The sequence below is a fragment of the Microtus oregoni genome, unplaced genomic scaffold, assembly GCF_018167655.1.
Source record: "Microtus oregoni isolate MIOR12 unplaced genomic scaffold, Mior012 000011F_ref0000422, whole genome shotgun sequence".
Taxonomy (NCBI): Eukaryota; Metazoa; Chordata; class Mammalia; order Rodentia; family Cricetidae; genus Microtus; species Microtus oregoni.
Window position 1 is genome coordinate 32,024,231 of NW_024543070.1, and position 17,309 is coordinate 32,041,539.

Below are 17,309 nucleotides of genomic sequence, written 5' to 3' on the forward strand. Positions count from 1 at the left end.
GTGGCCATGACAACTATAATAGGCTTTCTGAAGGCATGATAAGCAGATGGCTTCATCATAAGGGACAGTCAGATGTGCTGTCTGCCCAGCTTTCTTCGTGAGGGATTGCAAGCACAGAGTGGCAGCTAGGAGATGTGCATGTCAAATTGACAGGACTGCAGGGGCAACAGTCTGCAGCAGTTTGGTAAATGTAGTCCAGGCCCTCCTTCAGTAGCCCTGTCATCAGGCTCTATGGACAAACTGTCCCTGCTGTTTGTCCTTCCCACTCATGGGGTTCTGTTTATTCTCATCTCTCCTCTTCCTTTTCCTCCTCCTCCTCCTCTTCCTCCTCCTTTTTTATATGTTTCCATTCTGTTATTTCATCATCTTGGCTTTAAGTCATCTAAAGAAAAAAACCTTCCCTAAAATTGACCCTCCACCTTCTCTTTTTCTGCAAAGCTGAGTACCTCCAACCTCTCCTGAATTTCTCAGTCTCTTCTCTCCTCCATCGATGCCATTGTGTTTGTCCTCCTCTCACTGCATCAAGGGTTCTTTTGTATGTGTGAGGGGTGAGACAGGGTTTCTCTGTATAACAGTCTTGGCTGTCCTGGAACTCTCTTTGTAGACCAGGCTAGCCTTAAACTCCCCGATATCAGCCTGACTTGTGGCTGGGGTTCTTAAGAATGAACTGGGTGTTTAGTGCCAGCATCACTTTGTTGGAGTGCTGAGTGTCTTCTGTCACCCCCACACCTGAATCAAATTTGGGTAGTTGATGGAGCCTCAGAAGTTCATTTTAATGAGATATCCAAGGATTTGACTACGGCAAGTTTATAATACTGCTTTAGAATTTACCCATTATTTTTGTTACTTGATATAGGTTTTTCCATGGTGAGGCCATCCATACACTATGGTTTGGGCCACATTTGTGAGTTTTTATTGTTATATCAAACAGTTGAATGAACATTTGGACCAACTGTTGAAAGTCATTTCAATTTTTATCTTTGTCTCTAAGACTAATAGTTTTATCTTGAGCATTATATAAAGAAAAATGTTAGGTTCTTCACAACCCCTGAACCAGCTAAGCACAGAAGAAAGGGGCGGGACACCAGGCCACCCTGCATGGGCTCCCAAGGGGCTTTTGAAGAAGAGGGAGGAGCAGAGTTCTGTGTGCTGGAGTGTTTGCTTAGGCCATGATGTCCAGGCATAATCCTTTCAGAAGCTGACCCTGGGACCTGTGTGGAGCTTTGAAGGGAACACTTGCAACATGCAATCGAGCTGATTCCTAAAAGAGCGTGTTGATTTACTCTTGCACCCAGTGTTTGACCTTGAGACGCTGTGGCAATGTTCCCTCTGCCCTCTACCCTTTCTCCTTCTGTAGCAAATAGTAATTTTGAAAACCAGCCTTAATTTTTCTTCAACTATTAAAAGCATGGGGGAGACTTTATTTTAATGCCGTTTTATTGTGATTGCTCACTCCCTTCTCACCCATCCATGTGCAGTCATTTAAACATGCTTTTTATGCCTGGTTTCTTTAGAAGTGCTTTTGTAAAGGTTCCATGATATTTCTGTGCACACACTTTTAGGTGGGTGATACATGTGTGTGCACATGTTTGTGAGTTCACACTCAAAGGCCAGAGGAGGACTTTGGGCATCTTCTCCATCACCCTCTCCCTTGTTCCCTTGACACAGGATCTCTCAGTAAACCTGGAGGTACAGTTGGTCAGCTAGGCTACCTGGCCAGCAGACTCCACTAGTCCTCCTGCCTATAGGCACCCCCACCCCCTGCCCCCACTGCTGTGAGGTAAGGATCTGACAATTACATCAAACCTTCTTCATGACACTAGGATCCAAATTCAGGCCCTCGTCATGTACTCCAATCCCCTGAGCAGTCTCCCCAGCCCACAAGTATCTTTAATTTATGTAAATTGAGTAGTGATATAAATCTCATCTCTTTTCTTTTTTCATCTGGCAAGATCCAGCCTTGCTTCAAATCCCATTTTTGCAGTGTGTTTGTACCCCGCTGTTGACCAAAGGTTATCAAAATGGTGCTGCAATGAATGTCCCCATAGGCTCTGCCATTATGTCCCTGTGTGTCCTTACATTTGGCACTTATTCGTCAGAGTAGAATTTCTGGAAGTTGGAAATATGGAGTGTTAGCCTGACTAAATGGTGCCAGGTCATTCTGTGGAGCTGCTGCCCCCCTCTATTCCATCCACTTTTCAGTCAGATTTCTTACCTGCAGGCTGGGGACGTAACTCAGTTGGTAGCCCTTGCCTAGCATGTGTGATTTGATCCTTTGCGCTGCGTAAAACCAGACATGATGTATCATACCTGTCTGCTCAGTACTCAGGAGGTGGGGGGATCTGAAGTCTCAGCTCATCCAAAGCAAAATAGCAAGTCTCAGGCTAGCTGGGCTGCATAAAAGAATCCTTACCTCCATGAAGAAATACAACTGTGTAGTCCTACTAGGTGTGAAGGGTTGCTCTTCGTTTGTATTTGTGGGACTTCTCAGCTTTGCTTCACATGCCTGTCAGTCATTTGTGCAGCATCCTTAAGTAAATGCCTGTTGGTACTCCTTGCACAGTGTGGTATTGGTGGTGGTATCTTCCGGATGACTTTCCCAGCATTCATCTTAGCTCCATTTCAGGCTTTCTAAGTTTCATCTTTTCTACGACCTGCCCATCAACTTTTCCCACAGTATAGTTCTGCAAACAAAAACACTTAATTTTGATAAAAATGATTGTTTTGACTTTACATTTGCTTTGGAAGTCCAATTTGGTTTTTCTCTGTAGAAGGAGCCAGCTTTGCCAATACCAAAGACTGGTCTTTTCTAGTTGGTAGTGGCAACATTTTTTAATCATATATTATTAATAATTTTTCATCTTCCTTAACTGTAAATTCATTTATTTCACAAAAATATTCCTGAACACCAAAATGACCAGAAGTCAAGCAAAATAAAACTATGTCCCAGTGTTTAGTAAGAACGACACTTGAAAAATTAAAAAAGGAATTATGTGTGTACGCATGCATCATGAGTAGAGGTGTCCCAGAGGCCAGGAAGAGGGCACTGGAGTGACAGATGGTTGCTAACTGTCCAGTGTGGACACTGAGCATCCTACCACATCCTCTGTGAGAACAGCAAGTGCTCTTAGCTACTGAGCCATCTCTCCAGATCCCTTTCGATTGTCTTAATCAATACTGGTTTTCTTGATTATGAACTGTCATCACCATGGAGTAATAAACTTTTTATATACATTCTTTACTCCTCTGAATGCACCACCATATAAATGATGAACATGTGTGAGGACCAAGTCCATCTACCTGATGGCCATCTGCCTGTGTAATTCACAGATAATTTCCATTTGTAATCAATTATGTAGCTTTAAGACCATAGTAATCACCATCAAAACAACAAACACTTCGGTTTTGTGATTGTTGCTTTGAGTTGTCTCCACAGAGGGCAGCTTTACACATACAGTGTGTCACCTTTGAGTTCTCCCCACGGAGGGTAGCTGATGCACATTGTCACTGTGGATTGATTATTGGCATCTTCTATGATTCAGAGTAAACAGAACCGTACTTTATATATTAATTTGCACTTGTCTCTTCAATATAGTTTTTTAAATATTATTAATTCTAAGGGCAGCCTTCTGAAATATCCCAGATAGTTTAAATATTTTTGATTTTTCCTTTTAAAATAATAAAATTTTAAAATCTCAAAATGGTCCCTTTTGATGATATCAGAAATTACAGTGATCAACTAGGTCATTATTAATTTTTTAAAAATTTCCCGGATGATTTCTGTTTGTTAAAAGTTTAGCCTTACATTGGAAACAGATATGGTGACGCTAACCTACAGTCCTAGCACTTGGGAGGCTGTGGCAGGTGTATCTTACATTCCAAGGCCAGCCTGGACCTCACAGTGAATCGGGAGGGGCGGGCCTGAACGAATAATGGTAGTGTTGCTTAGAGTTCATCTGTTCCCTGACAGATTCAGCCCTCTCTAAAAGCGCTTTTTCTCCTGAGCTGTGTTGATCCCATCAGACATCTTGCCAGCGGCCCTGTTTACATAACTGCCCTCAGATGGAGTGTTTTACAGAGGCCTGTCCTCCACACCAAGTCCAGCCTGTTTAACATGGAACAGGGTCAGAACCTGAAAGCACCAGAGAATGCCCAGTAAGCTAATTCTTTGCAGAACAAAGAAGGAGGCATTTGGAGGAAAATGAAGTATTGGAACAAGAGCAGGGCCATTTCATCAGCAAAGACTGAAGCAAGCAGGAGAGGGAGTCTTCTCTGGCGGGGGTGGGGGGCGGGAGGGGAACCACTTGGTGCTTTGGAATAGAGGAACAATGTATGCGTCTGCTGCTCAGCAGGGTTAACGAAGCACTTGCAGGAGAATGGAGCTGTAAGCAGCAGAGCAGCCCCTGGACTGTTCAGGTCTCCATTTCTTACTGAAAACAGAAGGACTGGCAAGATTGAAGAGGCTTGCCATAATGTAGGGCCTTTTCGTCTGAGTGGTAAGGGTTTTTCCACAGCTAGGATTGAGTCTTAATAAGGATAGGACTCTAGTCCATAGTCATTGTGGTCACAAATATATTTTAAGCGTGTGACATTTGGATTGGAATTGCTCTTCGCCAGGTGAGCAGAGGGTTTGGTTAGCAACTAGTCATCAAAACAGATTACACTCGGCATGGTGCGTGCCAATCCCTGTCTTTCTCAGAACCGATCTCCAACAAGGTGGTGGAAAACCACTCTAAGTACTTCGAGTTTGTTTCTCTGCCCTCCCCACTTGGCATCTAACCTCCAACTGTCACCTCTTTATCTAAGTCAAATTCACAGAACCTTTTGGTGTCTTGTACCCTGCAGGAACTCTCCCAGATCACTGTCAAGAGCTAAGAAAGCTTGTGTCCTAGGAAAGGTTAGGATAGCAGCATGGTTACTCCCCATCGATAACACATCTTCTTCCCACACTTTGACCCAGCACTGATGAGTGCGTCCACTGAGCTCTTATCTTCTGTCGCTGTGCCGAGCTCCGTCTGTATATCTAGTCAAACTCATAAGTCTAATGTCAGTATTTCTGACCTGGATTACGGAACCAGGGAGTGGATGTGTCTAGAAAGTTAGGACTTAAACAGAATCTCCCTGTGAGAGACAAGACTTGGACTACAGAAGCCCACACACTTAACTGCTGTGCCGAGCTGGAGACACAGTGATAGTCAAAAGCTGAGCCTGCGCTGAGCCAAGAGAATAGAACACGCCTGCCTGATGGTGCCCTCCCTTGGCTCTGGCCTTGCCACTGAAGCACTTAGAGGCCCTGCCTTGCCGTGATTTTTTTTTTTAACAGAGCAGTTTTGGGGAGATTTCCCATAGTCCCCTACCCCGACGTATACATTCTCACCCTCCCCTATTATCAGCGTCTCACACCACAGTGGAGAGAGTATTTGTCAGAGTTGACAGACCTACCTTGGCACATCATTACCCAAAATCCATTGTTTACTTAGGGTTTCTCTTGGACACCTGTGCGCTTGGACAGATCGTAATGACCTGAAGCCACCATTCTGTCATGCAGAGTGCTTCTATCGCCTGGCCTCTGTAGTCCCTTCTCCACCCTGGAGCCACAGATCATTATACTGTGCACACAGTGTGGCCTTTCAGAATGTCATGTGTTTGGAATCATATGCTGCATAGCTTTTCAGATTGGCATCTCTCACACAGTAGTACAGATTTAACTTTCCTCCATGTCTTTTTAGAGTTAGTATGCTTCACTGTTTCTGCCTTAAGAATTTGGTAGAAATGTATCTACCAGATTTCCAGAGGCACCACATAGGGCCTGTGTGTAAAATGTTTTCATTTTTCTGTTGCTATATTTGCGTGGACTGAGCCCGTGCAGCGATTGCTATGTAGTATGGTTCTGGGACACATCGCGTTTCTGTGCACGGAGGTTCTTAATCACTCTAGCTTGGGTGCAGAACTTAAGAACTAAATCTTCTATAATCGAGGCATTTCCCCCTAATGGGAACCACAGTGTGAGCAGCCGCTGCCTGGCTGCCTGTCCTCTGTAGTCCCACCGGTGTGTGGGAGTTTGCTCTTGAGCTGTGGAAGAGAGCGAGCAGGAAGCCAAGAGTGGGGTCATGTTTCAAGAGAGGGAAAGTGGTGGGATCCTGCAGTCCTGTGTGTTCCTCACCACCCTTGCTCTCTGGCCACAACTCTGGCTTTCTCCTTCCCCTGTAGATGCTTTCCTAAGGCGTGGAGGGGAAGCACGTACCACCCAGACTCCTCGACTTCCACATAGACTCCACACTCCCAGTTTTCTGGGTGGAAAGTGTGTATATGTGCATTCTGATTTTTTCTTGTCTGTCTTTCTCACTTAATCTGTTCTCTCTCCTAATTTTCTGCTTACCTTTGTTTGCCCCTTCACTTTCATACAATCCAACTTCAAATTAAATAAATTAAGTTTTATTTTGGGTACTCGATCTTTATGTAGATAATAGGTCATTTCATTATATTTCTGTTTCTTAAGAACCTACCTCAAATAAAATTGACTTTTATATATTGGAGCCTACTTTTTTTTTTATTGAGAAAAGGAAAAAAAAAGTTTCCCCCTCCTCCCAGCCTCCCATTTCCCTCCCCCTCCTCCCCCTCCCTCTCCAGTCCAACGAGCAGTCAGGGTTCCCTGCCCTGTGGAAAGTCCAAGGTCCTCCCCCCTCCGTCCATGTCTAGGAAGTTGAACATCCAAACTGGCTAGGCTCCCACAAAGCCTGAACATGAAGTAAGATCAAAACCCCATGCCATTGTCCTTGGCTTCTCATCATCTGTCATTGTTCACCATGTTCAGAGAGTCCGGTTTTATCCCATGCTTTTTCAGTCATAGTCCAGCTGGCCTTGGTGAGCTCCCAATAGATCAGCCCCACTGTCTCAGTGGGTGGGTGCACCCCTCGTGGTCCTGACTTCCTTGCTCATCTTCTCCCTCCTTCTGCTCCTCATTGGGACCTTGGGAGCTCAGTCCAGTGCTCCAGTGTGGGTCTCTGTCTCTATCTCCATCCATCACCAGATGAAGGTTCTATGGTGATATGCAAGATATTCATCAGTATTGCTATAGGATAGGGTCGTTTCAGGTTCCCTATCCTCATCTGCCCAAGGAACTGACTGGGGACATCGCCTTGGGCTCCTGGGAGCCACTCTAGGTTCAAGTCTCTTGCCAGCCCTAAGGTGGCTGGCTCCCTTAACTAAGAATTGTGCTTCCATGCTCCCCTATCCAGCCTTCCTTTATCCCAATCATCCTGTTTCCCCAAGTTCCCCCCATCCTCCCCTTGTCACTTTTCTCTCCCCATCTCCCCTTACCCCCAACCCACCCCACCCCCAAGATCCCACTTTCCTCCCCGGCAATTTTGTCTACTTCCCATAGGCAAGAGGATAACTATATGTTTTTCCTTGGGTTCACCTTCTTATTTAGCTTCTTTAGGTTCACCAATTGTAGACTCCGTGACCCTTATTTATGGCTAGAAACTAATTGTGAGTGAGTACATCTCATGTTCATCTTTTTGGGTCTGGGTTACCTCGCTCAGGATAGTGTTTTCTATTTCCATCCATTTGCATGCAAAATTCGAGAAGTCATTGTTTTTTACCGCAGCGTAGTACTCTACTGTATATATATTCCACACTTTCTTCATCCATTCTTCCACTGAAGGACATCTAGGTTGTTTCCAGGATCTGGCTATTACAAATAATACTGCTATGAACATAGTTGAACAAATGCTTTTGTCATATGATCGGGCATCTCTTGGGTATATTCCCAAGAGTGGTATGGCTGGGTCCAGGGGTAGGTTGATCCCGAATTTCCTGAGAAACCGAAACACTGCTTTCCAAAGTGGTTGCACAAGATTGCATTCCCACCAGCAATGGATGAGGGTACCCCTTCCTCCACAGCCTCTCCAGCAAAGGCTATCATTGGTGTTTTTGATTTTAGCCATTCTGACAGGTGTAAGATGATATCTCAAAGTTGTTTTGATTTGCATTTCCCTGATCGCTAAGGAGGTTGAGCATGACCTTAAGTGTCTTTTAGCCATTTGAACTTCTTCTGTTGAGAATTCTCTGTTCAGTTCAGTGCCCCATTTTTTAATTGGGTTAATTATCATTTTAAAGTCTAGTTTCTTGAGTTCTTTATATATTTTGGAGATCCGACCTTTGTCTGTTGCGGGGTTGATAAAGATCTTCTCCCAGTCAGTAGGTTGCCTTTTTGTCTTAGTGACAGTGTCCTTTGCTTTACAGAAGCTTCTCAGTTTTAGTAGGTCCCATTTATTCAATGTTGCCCTTAATGTCTGTACTGCTGGGGTTATACCTAGGAAGCGATCTCCTGTGCCCATCTGGAGCCTACTTTTTTAATGTATGTTCTTGCTCTTTAGTAGAAGCAGCTGCTCCATAACAGGCTGCACTAGCAACCATGCCAGATATTATAAACGGAAGGCCGGGGGGGGGGGGGTAGGCTGGGTTCTACTTTCCCAGAACAGGGTCAGTTCCAGGCACTCCGTGAGCTGTCCATGCTTAGCTGCCCTACAGCATGCTTAAATGAAATATGGCCTTATCATTTACTCAATTTCAGGTCACTTTGGGGATTAAATGAGACGATTCGAGTAGGCTTTCAAATTTTATCAAAAACGAATTCATTGACTAAATTAATGACCGCTCTTGCTACTGGCTTCCTCTCTGTTCTTCCAGCGGGAGGTGAGCTGGAATGAGCAGGCCACTCCATCCCCAGGAGCTGCTGGTGCTTTGAGAGCTTCATGGCAGCAGCCAATTTGGGTCAGAACACAGCCCCAATCCCGGATTTACTCCTGACCCACGCAGACCAAAGCAAACACTTTAATCTCTGCAGGCTCCAGTTCCCTTGCCAGCTCAGTCTCTAATCGTCCCACCCATCCCTGGACTGTTGAAGGGGACACTGGGTGGGAAACCAGACTGACTGTAAATTAGCATCCTGAGATGGCTCTCATCCAGAGGTGGGGCCTCCCAAGGCTGATGGGACACTGAACAAGCTGCTCATGTGGTGTGTGATTCTCTAGCTCTTTTTCTGTGTTGGCACTGGGCACACTTCAGCCTTCAGAGCAGAGCAGGTCATGGAAGGCCCTTAGAGATTGGAGAGCTATTGTGGTACAGTGTTATTCATTGTACGCATGATTAAGGGATGCTCTGGTCCTCGAGAGAGGTGGATTTAGCTTCGAGTGTAGTGGTAACAGATGGGGAAGGATGGAAATGGGATTTCAATTTGAAGCAATAATACCATATAGAATGATGTAGAAAGCAGAATAGACACAATGGGTGCTGAGGACAAAAAGATTCCTAGAAAAGAATATGGGAGAGTTAGAGGGAGCCTGGATTCAGCAGAGGAGGGATAACGACAGTATTGAGAGTCCTATTACGGAGGGTTAGCAGCCACGCTCAATTCTGAGATCATATTAGAGCCATCCTTTCAGTGGAACACTCGCCCCAGAAATTTTCTAGTAAATCTAAAGACACAAATGACAAATTAGATACCTTGAAAAATAAAATTTTCCCTTTTTGCAAAAGAAAAAGATAGGGAAGCTTTTTTCAGAGTATAGACTAACATGACTGTTTGAAACATCTACCCAGAATTATGCAATGATTATACAGTTTTATTTGTTTTAATTATACAGTTTTAAATCCAGGTAGATTTAGGTTCATCCAAAGATGGTGTGTCAGAGTAGAAGGTGATAGTCCAGTTTGTTTGTATAAGCCCTGTGGACACATAAGTAGAAATATCCACATATTACTTGCAATAGTCCACCTTTGTATATTGTGCTTTTTTGTGAGGTAATTGTTTTTTGACTGATGGTTGTTTTCTGTGTTGTTTTAATTCCTGTTCTTGATAACGATGAGGGCCTTTGTATTGGGATCCATTCCTTCTCTTTGATTGTAAGGGACTTCGTTCTTCTCACCCCAGACTGTGGCTTTAGAAACTAATACAAGCTGATACAGAGAATCAGATGAAAATAGGAAATGCCACCTTGTAGCATTTCAAGCCTGTTCTTATTTTATGTGTGTGTGTATGTGTGTGTGTGTGTATAGTGCATACATTTGTACATCTCTGTGCATGTGTGTACATGAACATGCATGCACTTGCAGCAGTCAGAGGTCAGAATTGAGTGTCTTCTTCAATCACTTCTCTACTGTATTTTTAAGACAAGGTCTCACAGTATCCCTGGAACTCTCTGGTTCGCCTGTGGTTGGCCAGTGAGCCCAGACACTCCTGCTTCGCCTTCCACAGCTGGGAGATCATGGGCACACACCACTACACTGCCCATTTGTATAGGCTCTGGGGTGCAGAGCAGATCCTCGTGCTTCTGCACCAAGCGCTTCATAGCCGGAGCAGTCTCCCTAGCCCAGTTCTTATTTTTAAAATTATGTTTAAGATTGGTACAAAATTCAAAGTTGGTAATAAGAAAATGAATTTTTAAATCCCCAAGATATAAAATAGGAATTAGTGAAAAATAATTGTGTCATCTTTTATAATAAAAATATGATTCAAATCCCAGTGAGAGACTTGATTGACAATGATTTTTAAAGGTTTTCCAGTAAACCATTAGGCAAAACATGAGGTTGGGGGAAGTGTGAGTGGGCACAAATTTGTACTTTGTTTGGCAGGGTAAAGAATTAAAATGTACTTGCCCTTTGGCCCAGCAAATTCTCATTTAGGCATTTTCCACCAGTGGCCTGGGATTAAATACTCAGAACCTTCAGTACAAGAACACTAGCTGACTTCACTGTGGCTCCAAAAGACTGGAATAAGTCTGGACGCCCACCCGGAGGAAGCTGTTTAAATGGGTGATGCCATGTGTGGAGTTGGATTCTGTGCCGCTCTGACAAAGAACAAGATGGTTTGCACACCACGATGAGCTGTCCACATAGAATGCTGCTTGTTGTTCGGCGTTAGGCAAATAGCTGGGCTGTGTCAGACACTCTTGGACTTGGGGAAGGATGTGAGTAAATGAACTCCCAGCGCTTGTGGAAGTAGACGCATGCGTGCAAGAGGGTTAGTTGCTGCTGCTGTGTGTATCTTATCCCAGGCAGTCCTTTTACTCCAAGCCTTAACCTGCTGTATATACAGATAAAAAACAAGAATACTTTGCTAGGGAGAGCTTGATCATCAGCACAGATTGCTGCCCAGCCTTTTTTATTTCCTGGGAGGTGGCATTTGGTTTGTTGTTTCATTCATTGGGAATGGCTCACTTCTTTCTTCACCTGTGGAAATGGCCCACCGGTTCAAAGGTTCAGATATTTGAGCTATTTAAAAGACATTGCTGAGTCAGCTGTAACTGTACACGTCTGAATCTCAGTATCAGGAAGGCAGGGGCAGGAGGTCCAGGAGACGAAGGTCATCTTCTAGAATGCAAATTGGTGACCAGTCTAGGATGCATGAGATCTTGTATTAAAAGTTAATCAGTTAATTAATTAACCAACCGAAAAGCATTTCTGCACGGTGGTCTCAAGCCTGTCCACCTTAACGCTGGCAGTCTGTCTCTGAAAGAGGCAAGAGGAGAAGAGTTAGAACTATCCACTGTTTCTAAGCACCTGCTTCTTTCTGCCAGTATGGCTGTCTCACGAAGAACACAGCATCTCGACATTCAGGGCTCTCTTTGCTTAGCCTTGGCTCAGGCTAGCCTTTGGCTGTGCTTGTATTATAGCCCATTCCTGGCACTCCTCCATTCTTCTCTGTTTTATCCTCCTGGGGTGGTCTCTGCTGTTTCTGCTGTTCCCACAGTGGGCGTGGAGGACATCAGTAGGATGCTGTTCAGGTGAGTTATGTCCCATGAGGGACACTGCAAACCTCTGCTCTAACCTTGTTCTCTCATTCACACACATGCAGTGCACCTCTGTGCTGACAAGATGGCAAGCAGTAAGAGCATTGCTGTAAAAACAGAATATTTACCCCTGGCCATGCTCACTGCCACAGTGATGAGTACTCCTGCAGTCTGGTCCTCACTGGGCGCAGAATGAATTCTTGCCGATGGTTGCCACACTTAACTTCCAGCCCATAGCATGTTTGACAAACTTGTACTCACCTCCCTCTTTCTCTCCCTGCTACAACTCAGCACTGTTGCTCCCTCTTCTTAATCAGTAAGTTTTGTTTCTCTTTTTCATGTCCAGCACAACCTTCCCCTGGAAGGAAAGAAGCGTTGTTGTAAAATAGTCCCTTGGTATTGGGAGGGTGTTATATTTTAGATGTCAAGGGAAGGGCTTGGGGCCTCTCGATTGTGCTTAATATAGTATGAAGTTCATCCAGCACTTCTGCCTTGAGGGACACGTAAAAAAATAACTATTTTCCAAATGGCAGTCCTAGTCAACATGTTAATTATGAAATGGAGTTTTCGGAACAGCACATGGACTAAGGCATGAGTCCTTGGCTTCTAAACATCGACTTAGAGTCATTTAAACTCTCACCAACAAGCTTGTCATTGGTGTGGGGTTAGCTCCTGGGAGTTCCAGGGTACCACAGATGGGCCAGGTCTCACAATGGAGATGTTTTATGAGATCATCAAAGCGGCTGAAAGACAATGCAGCTCCCTCTGTCTCCAAGAACAGAACTTGACAGTAACATCTCAGAACAGATGTTTCCACAGCCTCCACATGTTTTTATTTGGTGGCACAAAAGACTGTGTTATTCATGAAATGGTCTGTTAAAGGATTAGTTCCCCTGTGTGGGGGTCGTGGGAATATGTGTAATATAAATTGATTTTACTTTTGGCAGGAAACCGGCCCTTAACTCATCCAGTCTGCAAGGTTGGGCTCTAACAAAGTTCCAATTTTAAGGCCACAGAGTGACAGAGGATGTAGATCAATGACATAGCCTAGCATCTTCCCTAGAGTGTGTCAGACTAACTAGTCTGACACCATCATATCATTTATAAAACAGTAGAAGCCAAGCAAAAACTCCACAAGTCTGGCTGTCTAAAGCATGGGCAGAAGGTGGGAGCATCCTGCGGCTGGCTTTTTATGTCATCATCCCAGGACAAGTTCACCCATTTCGAGCCAAACTGCCATTCCGAGATATTGGCAGTGTAGTACATGTTACAGGCTCTCCCGAGACCTTGGTGTGACTATTCAGTGATGTAGAATTAGAGGGATGGCCATTTGTGATGTCTTGTTTTGTGACTTACCCTGGTCTGTACTTTCTACCCTGTCCAGCAGGACAGGCGTCGGCCAACCCGAGGGCCACCTCTGACCGTCATCTGCTGTTGTAAGTGTGGTCTAATGCTCTCTTTCAATGTAAAGTTTCTATGACTCCTTTTGCACTCTCTTGCCAGAGACCACTTAGCTAGTGAGACCTAAAACATTTACAGAAAAGTGTACCAACCCTGCCGTAGGAGTCACATCCATGCTACGACTCAGCCCATGAAAACACGTGGTTGTGATACTCAGGTGACCGAGGCGAAAGGGCCACAGGGCCAGCCTAGGCTACACAGCAAGATGTGTCTCAAAAATAAGATTCGAGAAGAAAAGAAGGCATGTCAGGTTTTAGTAATCTAGATTTGGAAGTCATCCAGAGACTCTAAGAACTATAAACAATTGGTGTTAGGTAGCCTATCACAGGAGAGTAGTTGGAATATACAGAGACAAGCATGAAAGTCAGAATGCTACACTGAGATCTGGAAAGCATTCTAAAATGAAAGCGGTCTTTTTCTGATGTGTAGAATGTTCAGGTGATAAAAGCTGAGTAGCATTTGGCTGCTGCTCTATTTGTTTCTTATCCCTCACCTGTGTGTGGTGGGTCTCAGAACTCCACACGTGTGCACTTTTGACCTCCCTGAACAATGAGCTGACAAGCACAGGCAAGGCTCTGATGCTTAAATGCTAAGTTATACTTGAGAAGATCAATCATACGAAATCATAGGCACCATAGAAGAATGACTCCAGAGTGCCCGAAGAACAAGAGCCTTGGTGGGAGAGGAATGGATGGGAGGAAGTTGTATGAACACCGAGAGCTAGATGTGTGGAGAGAAATGGATGGGAGGAATTGTATGACAACCGAGAGCTAGGTGTGTAGAGAGAAATGGATGGGAGGAATTGTATGAAAACCGAGAGCTAGATGTGTGGCTCGGCAGAGGAGCTCATGCCTGGCCTGCACACACACTAGATCCAGTTCCCAAAACCTTCAGGAAGGAAGAAAGGACTGAGGATAGTGTTCTACAGAGAGCACGCGCCTAGCACAGGACCTGGGATTAATTCCCAGAAACACAAATACACAAATCTTATACAAAACACAGTATCAGGTATCATGGTAACCAGGGAGGGAAGAAGGAAGAAGGAAGGAGGGAGGGAGGGAGGGAGGGAGGGAGGGAGGGAAGGAGGGAATAAGGAAATAAGGAAATACTAATTGTAAGCCTTGTTATTTCATGAACAAGATATGGTCTACTCTGTCAAGATATGAAACATATATTGGATTTAAGAGATTTAGTGCAAGCACTAGGGAGATGGCTCAATTGGTGAAGTGCTTAAAGGACCTGAATTCAATCCCAGAACCCACATAAAAAGACTGGATAAAATGGGGCGTGCTTATAATCCCAGTGCTGGGAGGCAGAGACAAGGGCTTGCTGGGAGCCCAAGCCCCAGGTTACTATGAGAATTCCTGTGTCGAATAAGGTAGAGGGCACCAGAAGACACCTGAGGTTGTCTTCTGGCCTACACACACACACCATGAACATGTATCACAAAAGGAACAGGAAATAACTTTGATTTTATTCAGTCCGTCTGCTGACTTAAACCAAATCTACTGTTAAAATTGATTTCACCTTTTCGCTTTTTGTTAGTGTGGCTACTAGAAAAATCCACGTAACTCAGTTTGAGCAGCTGCTAGCCACTTAGTGAGTGTTTAGGATGCATACAAGTCCCACCTCGGCTTAGGAAAAGCTTCCTAAAACACTGACCACAAATTAAACTCGAATGATAGACTTGAGCAGGTGACATTTCAGACTTTCATGAAACTGTTTTCTTGATAGATAGCTTGAATCACCTTCAGCTTCCAAATCTGTAATTTCTTTTTCATTTAATAAATTAATAAATTACAAAACATAAATCACCACTTCAGGTAGCTGAGAATGTTGGCAAGTACCTGAAGTCTCTGAAGTCTCTGTCAGATATTCTCTAGCTCGCAGGCAAGTGAATATATATAATGTGTGTGTGTGTGTGTGTGTGTGTGTGTATATATATATATATATAATGTGTATATCTATATATGTATATATATATACACACACACACACATATATATATATTCTAACTCCCCCGACAACTGCTTTGGTCCCGTCACTCATCCCGTAACACAGAGAGATTGTCTAACTCAGCTGGAGTGTATCAAATCTATTTCTTGGCTAGGCTGGCTCCTGAAAAGTAATATTTGAGCTTGTGTAGAGCATCCAAGGGATGTGTTTTAAGTAGGCCTCTCTCCTTTATAGCTTTTGAACTAATTCCCTCTACATCAGAGCCATTGTTCCCACTGTCTTCACTGTCTCTCTGCCTTCCCACCAAGAGCTTTGGTATCTTTCCCAACCTAAAGGTGGATGAGCAGGTGTTGGGGTCCCCCTTGCATATCTCCTGAGTCCTTCCTCCTGCCTCACTTCTCATAGGCACCGGCGGTTTCACAGCGGTGGCAGAATCTAAGACTAAGTCTCTTCCCGTTTCGTGCCCATATCCCTGACCTTGCCTTGTGCTCTCTGGCTTCCCTTTAATTCTCAGCCGGGAACCTCCAGTGTTGATTTCATGCTGCTCAGCACACACCGCACTGTGCGTCCTCAGTGGGCACTTGACATCTTCTTTCTTTAAACCTCCATTACTCTCTTCCACCTCGCTTTCAGCTGATACCTTCTCTCCAACTCTAACTGGAAACCTTGAATCAGGAAAGGGAGCTAAGTCCAGGTCACACTGCTGCCCCTGCTGTATACAGCTGAAGGTGGGTTGCCCATGGCTTGTCTGGGGCAACTCCTCCGTCTGGTGTCAGATGCTGTCTCTGAGCCCTGATTTTATTCTATCCTAAATAATAACTTCAAAAGATTTGCTCTGCCATGGTACAGGGCCTCAGTTTTAGAAAGTAATATCAATAGTTATTAAAACGAAATGGCAAGAAAATTTAGTGCTGAAAACAAACCGAGCCACTGTTTATAGCAGACTATGTTTTCCCTTGGAGGTCTAAAGACACGCAAGCATCTATCCACTATAATTTTAGAGCCCTGATAATGAACCCTGAATCTGATCAGAAAAAGATGAAATGCAATTTGTTCTCATTTTCACACTGATTTTTGAAAATTGTATAGAATCTAGTTTAACCAAACCTTCAGGGGTGATCGTCCTTTTTTAACATGGTAGTGAATAGCAATCTACAACAGAGAAGAGCTGCCGTGAAGGAAGAGGATGTTGTCGCCACGGTGACAGCTATCCAGCATAAACATCTTACTTCTCTTCTGCTTGTCGTGTGTTTTAGGACAATTCAAGCTGCTGGAACAAGACCGGGACATAAAGGAGCCGGTGCAATATTTCAACAGCGTGGAGGAGGTGGCCAAAGCATTTCCTGAACGTGTGTACGTCATGGAGGAAATCACATTCAACGTGAAGGTAGCTCTGAAGAAACAGATGTTTACCCCTCACTGAGCCGCTGTCACATTCAAGTGTGTGATATACGAGGTGTGCACATCTGTGCCTCCTAGAAACATTCCATCCTCTCAGTGAGTGAATGTTAGCATCTGAAACGCTGCAGGTGGTAGAGACGACCCCATGCCTATCCACACACTGTATTTATCACCACAGTCTTTTATTCGATCTTAAAATTGTTGATTTCAGAAGTAACATTGCTGTATCTATTTTTCTCATGCCTGAGACAAATATCAACAAAAAGCAATTTAAAGAAAGATAATTTTTTTTGGCTCACAGCTTTGAGGGGACAGTCCCATCAGTGAGGGGACACCGTGGCAGCAGGAAGGAATTCAAGGCCCTGGCCTCACTACGTCACAGTCAGGATGCAGAGCAAAGAGTTCCCATGCTCAGCTTGCTTTCTTCTTTTCCTGCAGTCTGGGATTCCAGCCCACGGATTAGCCAGTTAATCCGACTTAGAAACTCCCTCACAGACAAGCATGGAGTCTTGTCTCCTGTCGTGTTCATAGTCAATACTGAGCATCACAATTCCTAAGCAAATAAAAGATGCTTTTATCTTGAACTTCATCCTCCCATCTCCAACAGCTGTTTCACCAGGGCCTCTGCTAAGTTGGGTTTTCCACTCTTAGAAGCAAAAGGCCTATGATGAACCAAATATCATCATTTCGTTTTTT

The 17,309-nt window shown here is 44.3% G+C and overlaps 1 protein-coding gene across 1 annotated transcript in view; it reads left to right on the plus strand.

Moving 5' to 3' along the window:
• Positions 1-17,309, plus strand: part of LOC121453377 (GRB2-associated and regulator of MAPK protein) — a 175,444-nt gene that overhangs the window by 117,323 nt on the left and 40,812 nt on the right. Inside the window, exon 3 of the mRNA XM_041660111.1 lies at positions 16,469-16,599. Coding sequence (XP_041516045.1) covers positions 16,469-16,599 — 131 coding nt within the window. The remainder of the gene's footprint in view (positions 1-16,468; positions 16,600-17,309) is intronic.